The 7,942-nt window shown below is 42.6% G+C and overlaps 1 protein-coding gene across 1 annotated transcript in view; it reads left to right on the top strand.

The window, feature by feature from the left end:
- The window catches only part of ppp1r3aa (protein phosphatase 1, regulatory subunit 3Aa), a 32,361-nt gene extending 24,775 nt beyond the window's left edge, over positions 1-7,586 (top strand). The window contains exon 6 of the mRNA XM_034131264.1: positions 7,549-7,586. Coding sequence (XP_033987155.1) covers positions 7,549-7,586 — 38 coding nt within the window. The remainder of the gene's footprint in view (positions 1-7,548) is intronic.
- Positions 7,587-7,942: the final 356 nt, after the last annotated feature.

The following is a 7,942-nucleotide window of genomic DNA, read 5'->3' on the forward strand; positions in this document are numbered from 1 at the left end:
TTTAAGGTTTAAAAGTATGTCCAATAAAGTATTAATCTTACCTTAAGGTGCTGCAGCTGTCCTGTCCAGCTCTTTGAAGTGGGCACTTTGGGCCCAACAGAAGGATTTCCTCTGTCAGCTAACATTTGCACTTGACAAATGTTAAAAGTAAAAAAAAAAGTCAGGAGACAATTCCCACTCATTTCCCTCAAGCCAGAAAAACACTTAACATGAACTGGCAGATAACTGCAGGTTATACTGAACTCAGTACACACTTTGGAGGTTAGCTTACATCATCAAGGTAGGCTCATAAATGAAGCTAGCTACTGAGGCTAAAACCAACCCACAATGCAACACTCTCTTAATGTGACGGACTCACTCTCAACACCTTTAATTAAATGCAGTTAAATTAATAATCTCGAATATTTTTATTTTAATAAATGTATTTATTTTTAGCTGGGTTTAGGCTTAGCAGCTAAATTTATTAACATAATCTAAAGACTCACTTAAAATGTATAAGCTCCTCCAAACAATGGTGATTAACCCATCTACCAAAGTACTTCAATTTGAATATGAACCATTAATCAAATGAAAGTGACCTTTTATTGTGTACGCAGCTAAATCACTTTATTAAAAGCCTTTAAACAAATGTATACAAAGCTCAAAAGTGCCTTTCAGGAGTGCATTCAGACAGGTCAAGCACCCAGAAATCTTTCTTAGTCATCTTTACCCAGACATGTATTTTAAGGTAGCAAAGGGTTAAGAAGCTTTAGCGATGACCATGCACGCCCTGAGTGTTTGACAGTCGGAAGACAAGCAGTCGGCCTCTCTGAAAGCCCTCAGTAAATCTGTCTGCATGCCATTTAGAGCGTTGGCCTGACCTAAATGTCAGAGCAACATTTGACAGAACCATATAACTCACTTTCACTCTCTCTCTGGATGCTTTCTCAATTCCTCTGTGACGTCTTACAAAAGGGTTAAATCACTCAGACACAGCTCACAGTGTGTGTTCATTTGGAAGACCCTCAGGCACTTGTAAGGCTAGTAAAATGGGAATTGCATGGGGAAGGGGCTGCAACGCTATTGACATACTCTTTTATGTTGCTGAACCTCTTGGGAATATGTTAAAGCCAACACCAACAACTTACATTTTGGTTCAAATTGTACAGTGAAAACAAGAATCTGATTGTGAAAAGGCCACAGTGTTTTTGGAAGTAGGAGATTTTTTTCCCACAGTGTTTATTGTATAAGTAAAAGAGACGTAAATCAACATTATCCACTGATTTTGTTGTGGGGTCTTTACAGCAGATTTTGAGTGTAAGATTTTTGGACAGATGGGACAGATTTCAGGGTGATTCATTCAGTGAGTCTGGAGCCAACGTAAACTGTGTCATGGTTCGTGCCTGCCTACCGTATGCATGTTTCTGTGCATTCTGTGTGTGTCATTTCATATGTGTGTCTACACCCATAACGTTTATGTATACGCATAATGCATGTGTATTTGTGTGGGGGTATGTGTGTGTGAAATGCTGCAGAATGTGTTGAGTATGTGCATGTGTGCTTGTGTACTGTATTATATGGCCGTGTGTGGGCAGTAAGGATTACACAAAGACTGCACCATATTGAGAACCAACATATTGCTGGCAGCCAGGCTCACACAAATAGGCTTCATCACAGAGCCTTCTCCTTTTTAAGAAAAGGTCTGACAATGATGTGTCTTTCTCTTTTGATACGGCTTTAATCTTATCCCTCATTTCAACTTTTCTACCGTCTGTTGCTTGCCGCTGCTCTTTTTCTTTTACTTAATTTGACCCTTACATTTCACACTGCGATGATTGTCACAGGCTAGTAACTGTTGCATCGGATTACATCATGGTATTCATGTGACAAATCAAAACACATTTCGTCCATGGTATTTTGAATTTGACTATCAAATTATGCAACAAGTGTTCTGACATTTTAGCTGTTTCAGGAAGAATCTGAAATCCCAGCGGTGCAATTACTACTATAACGATCAGTTTCCTTATATTGCAAGGGAACAATTTGTCCAATCCCCTTTGCATTAGTAACACCAATCATCCTTTTGATGCTCTTGCTGCCAGCCGCTTCTTCTCGTTTTTTTTTTCTGTCTGTGTGCCGACTTCACCTCTCCTTGTCTCCCTCTCTCCTCAACTACACTTTTCCTCCCTCAAACCTCCCCTTTTCTCCCACTGATATGCTCAGCACTAATCCTCTTGACGAATACACCTTCTCTAAACACACGCACAAACATGCAATGTGAGGTTAACGATGTAGAGTTGATGAGACTACGACACAGATGGAACAGACGTGGAGAAAAAGGATTAAGAGGGCAGGGGGTAAAGAATTTGATTGTCACAGAAAGATGAAAATCAAAAAAAATTGGAAACATGAGGAAAAGAATAAGAAAGGAAGACAAAATGAAATGGACACAACCAGGGTGAGATCTGGGGTGTTGAGCAGATGGATGGCAGGAAAGAAAAATTCTGAAGGATACAAAGAAAGACGAATTAGACAGGGATGAGATGTGTACATTGACGTTGTGTATGAGGTGACCCCGAGTCTGATCGATTTTTACTGCCCTGCCATCATAAATCACCAGACTCTACGTGCGTATTTGTATGACAATATGTTTGGTCAGGGGCGGACTGGGACTACAAATCAGCCCGGGACTCTCGACCGGCCCACCTCGGTAAATTAACGGGGGGGGGGGGGGTGCTAGTGAGTTATCCGAGCGGCTCACCTCGGTGCCGCAAGTAAATACCGCGAGGGAATTGTCGACGGGGGGGGGGGGTGCTAGTGCATTATCCGAGCGGCCCACCTCGGTGCCGCAGGTAAATCGGGACCGGCCCATCGGGATTCGTCCCGAACGTCCCGATGGCCAGTCCGCCCCTGTGTTTGGTGCATGTATGACTTATATCACCTGGACAATGTTACCCAGTGTCAGAGCCCTCAGTGCAAGATGCTGTTTGATGACCTTGTGTTAGCACTGCATGGACATGGTATCCATCTTGTGGTATATTGCCATGCCTCCTATCTGGTGTCATCAGAAGCCGTCCATCTGTTCGTACGACCTATCCGTATGAGCACAATATCTCAGGGGTGCTGAATGCTGCTCATAAACAAATATTATTATCTTACCTCCACTTTCTCACCTAAAAGAGGTGGAAATGTTGGACAATGGTGACTTAAATCACTTAAAGTGGACCTATCATGCTATATTTGAATAATATAGTGTAGGACCATACCTATATAAGGCATATTTATACTTTTTTTTTTGCAAAATACCAAACAGATCATGCATTTTAGCCATGCCTCATTTTGCTCAATTTGACATTTTTTAGCTCTGTGTTTGTCAGGGCAGATAAGGGCAGAACAGCAGCATCTACAGGCCTGGCATATGTACTACAGCGTCTCCAGCGCTTTCGAACGGCAATGTCCGTGGCTGTCTCCTCCTGATTGGTGGAGTTGGCCCAATAGCCGTAGCGCCACTGTCCTGACGTCAGGACAGTGTTCAAATCTGGATCAGTTTTTATCAGATCCGTTGCAGCCCCTTTTTTAGAGATTTGGGTATGGAGGAAAATAGAGAGGGTTGTGTTTTCTGACACTTGGTGAGTTCCCTGGAACACCAGGGACACATATTCATGTATACAAGACGTACAAAAGTGCATTTTGCATGATAGGTCCCCTTTAAAGTATTGACATGAATAAACGTAACAATTTTCTTCTTTGTATGCCTATTTTGGGACTTTTAGTGTCTACGTTTTTCATACATTTCAGGAAAAATGGGTGCTCAAACTGAGGACTTGGTTTCCATTGAAGATCATTTGAAATATTAAGAAAAAAGTCTGTAATAGATTTCACTCTGGTTCATTTGAGGTCGATGATAGGTCCCCTTTAAATGTAAGTAATCCTTGTTTCTCATACAAAGAAGTAATTAACTAAATACATGCCCTGACCCTTTATCTCCGACTCAACTTTTTCAATAACAATTGGATAAATTGCATTTCAATTTTGTGTGTCCTAATATTTTGTATCCTGACTTTGGTGGTAGACAGTCAATCAGTTCAGTTTTGGTATCCATTTGACACACTTCCATCCTGATCTTTTGTTTTTTTCTGTGTTGCTCAAAAATCTGTCTAAAGCAGTCATTCTAACACTGCTTCCTACCTCGCAACACACACACACTCACCCACAGGCACACACACGACTTGTAGAAGGCCCTGTCTGTGCCCCGGGGTCCCCTGAGTCTGATTAATGCACTATCTACAGGACTCCCATGGGAGATCACTCACACAGCACACACTGCGCTGTGGTTTGTACATGAACACGCTGCCACACACTAACCCGATAGGAAAGGACATTTTCTCTATGGTAATAGCCCATCTTAGATCATCAGTGAGTGTGTGTGAGAGAGAAATTGCCCAATACTTTCACAGCAGATGAAATAATATGGTGTCATGTTTGTAACAGACCAATAGATAATAAAGGTACTGATGTCTCTAAATGATAAAGATTAAGAGACAGAAATTCAATAGTACACACTATCCATCATATACACGTATATGGGAGAATGGGAGAATACCATTGGACTGCAATTCACTTCTTTGAACCACTAGGGATTTTACGTTGAAAACTGTGCAAATATAATGGTGTTTGCCAATATATAAAGTATACAGACAAGAGTTCTACTATAATCTGATAGTCACCATATTAACACATGTTCTAAGAGCATCTATGTTGGTGGGTCTCTTTGCTCACCAGAGTGCAATTCCTTGGAGTGAAAATAGCTAATTAACTTTCCCTGCTGCTTCGAACAGCTGTCATCTGATTGGTTGCAAATTGAAAGGTCAGCGTTAAACAGGGTCAAAGTTGACACACAACAGCATGGTCAGCGCATAGCCATTTTACCCCTTGTCAGGAAAAGGCAGATTATAAGGAACTAAACATTTTTTAAGATAAAATATAAAATAATTTTGTCCCACCATGTACTACAGCTGAGCCTTTACCCCAGCAGCCAAGGGTTCAAATCCCACCATCGCAATTTGCTGCAGGTTGTCACAAAATATGACCCTGAATACATTGCATTTTTTTTTTAACATTTATCTGGGAAGCTTTCCCCCTCGATTTCTTTTCAAACAATCGGAAATGAGCCTTATGTTTCAAAAGGTTGAGAACGCTTGTCTTAAAGTATATTGGGTGTCTTTTCACTCAGCTGAAATAATGTCTCTTGGAAGCAGCTATTACCCTTCTCTTCGAGGTGCGTGAACTCACATGCACATGTTCAGAATCTCTTTCAGTGTCCTGCTCTCTCATACATTTACAGTAGTACTCTCCCCCTCTCTCTCTCTCTCTGCTAACAAGGAGAGAGTAAGGGGAGACAGGCCTGGTATGGTTCACCGGCTACACAGCTAGTGAAATGTGAGAGTGGTATGCTGTAAGTGGGTGTGTGTGTGTGTGCGACTGTACAGTAAGAGAGTGTGTGTTTGTAGCAGAGTCCAAGTCCAGTTTCCCCTCATTGCTTTTTACACCAATTGATTTTAGTTTGAGTGACAGGCGGGAGGAAACAGCACCTCAGCCTGCTGCTGTCAGCTTATGTGAATAACTGCCTCTCCGTTCTCTCTCCTCTTTCTGGCATCCCTTCCTTTCTTCTCCTTCGCCTACACTCCATTTTCCTCTCCAACACACAAACAATAAAAACCCTCATTTTAGCCCCTATACTGTATTTCCCGTCACCTTTTGTGAACTTTCCGTCCTGTCTCATCAGGCTGCTGGTTGTGTAAGAGGACACTTTATTAAAATGGCCCTAATATGTTTTGTATATATTTTGTGACATGTCTCCATGCTTTAATGTTCAAAAAGGTCTTTATTTTCCTCATACTGCCTGTGCTGCAGCAGCTCTTTTCACCCTCTGTCTGAATCCAGAGCCCAGTCTGCTCTGATTGGTTAGTGAGATGTTGCTTCCCTTAGCCTATCACGTACAATGTGTTGGACCACTAGCCAATAGAAGTGCGAGAGTTACATAGTGATGTCATTGTTTTCCAGAAGTAAACAAAGGAGTCCAATGGAGGTGTTGCTAATCTGGCTAAGCTTTTGCAGACCATTTACATGCACTAAAACCTATATGACACACTACAGGAATAGGAACCCCCCCCCCCCCAAAAAAAAACATAATAGGGCCCCTTTAAGAAGACAGACATCCTCTCTTAATATAGGATCAGTCTATTATAATAGAATGCAGATAGACTTTGAGTAGTTAATGGGAACCTGTGGAGCCGGCCTGTCAACGAGACATCAGAGAAAACATATAATCGCACGGCACTGACTGTGTACCTTGTCGGCGAGCAGAACAAGAGGGGGGCGGAGATTGAAAGCCGCTTACAGTTGGACTGCTGTGTTGCCATGGCGACTGTCTTTGCATTGAATCGATAGGAAAGAGATGCTTGGATTCCACACACCTCCCCGTTGTTCTTTCTTCCAGTCTGATTTTATTTCTTCCAGTGAAGAGCTTTGTTGCTTACTGTGAACACACACAGTCTTTGCAATGAAAACACACACCCTAGTTCAGACACAGACACACATTTTGGGGGCAATTCAAAGGTTAAAATTATGAAATACCCAGGGAAATTCAGCTGATACACACAGAATGGTGATGAACAAATGTGAAGGTGGCAAGACTTTTGACTCCTCCTCAGGTCGCCTTTGATGATCTGCAGGTGTTGCTCAAAGCCTTGCATCAAAATAAACCTCAGGTTCCCTTTCATTCGCTCTGCTGAAAACACACCTTTCTTCCCTCCATCCCTACCTGATGAGGAGATAACGGTACAAGTGTAAGGTCTCGTATGATGTGTCAACCCAATTAACCTTTGATCAAATATGTCCTTGATGCAAACTAAGAAGGATAGCTGAAAATTAGCAGGTTCATATCGTAGAATTAGAACGAACAGAACGGATCCTGTGTGGGATCGTGATGATTACTCTGCAGCAGATGCTTGATCGCCGGGAATGAGTGTGTTTTATGTGAGAAAAGAGCTACGAGGCAGACATTTCAGAGCGCTTCATGATTACCACAACTGCGGCTGGAATGCTCGCCATGGTAACAGATGAGTTTCAGAGTCTCATGCACTGTACTTATGCCTATTTCCATGACAACGCTCTACAACCGCTCAAAGAGTGTCAGTTAAGTGACCGTTTGAACCATCTGAATTCAACTAGTATTTTTAGGCTTTGAAATGATAATGAGGGTGTTGTCTTATTTGTTGACCGAATTGCCAACTCTCATTGCACATTCATAATTTAAAAAATCACAGACATGCTTATACAAAGGGTTCATTTGAGTCCATGCCCAACATGCTGTATCTGTGACACTGAAGATGTAGGGGGGACAAGCCTGGCATGATGAGTGCACTGTATGCAAGCACAGAAATGAGATATGACAACTGTGGTAGTGACACTACAGAGAGAATCAAATGTGTATGAGTTCCGTTCTTAAATCTGTTCTTCTCCGTGCCTCTGTTGTCCTCACTGGCCTCATTTTTTTTTTTAAAACAGTGGGGAGAGGAAAGGGGGTGTTCCTTTTGAATAAGTAAGCCTCTGCATCGCTTCTGGGAGAAAAGCTTCACTCAACGTGAGAGGTGTCCTCCATGCAGCAGACGATGCAATCCTCAGCAGGAAACTGGCGAGCGTTTCCACCAATGGCAGCTCACCTCACACATTGGCCAACGCAGAGAGGGTTTCCACGGCTACCCCCAGCCTTCCTCACCACCACTCCTTCCCATCTCCCTCCCCCCCCCCTCTCACTCATCTCTCCCTCCCTCTCCTCTCTTCAATCCTCCTCTCCTCTGCCATGGAACAAATGTCAAACGGCTAATAAACACAGCAGCACATGCGGCTGCTCCGAATGACCGCCATGGTTGGTCAATTTGTCAGGATTCACACTCACAGC

This window comes from Trematomus bernacchii, unplaced genomic scaffold, assembly GCF_902827165.1.
Source record: "Trematomus bernacchii unplaced genomic scaffold, fTreBer1.1, whole genome shotgun sequence".
Taxonomy (NCBI): Eukaryota; Metazoa; Chordata; class Actinopteri; order Perciformes; family Nototheniidae; genus Trematomus; species Trematomus bernacchii.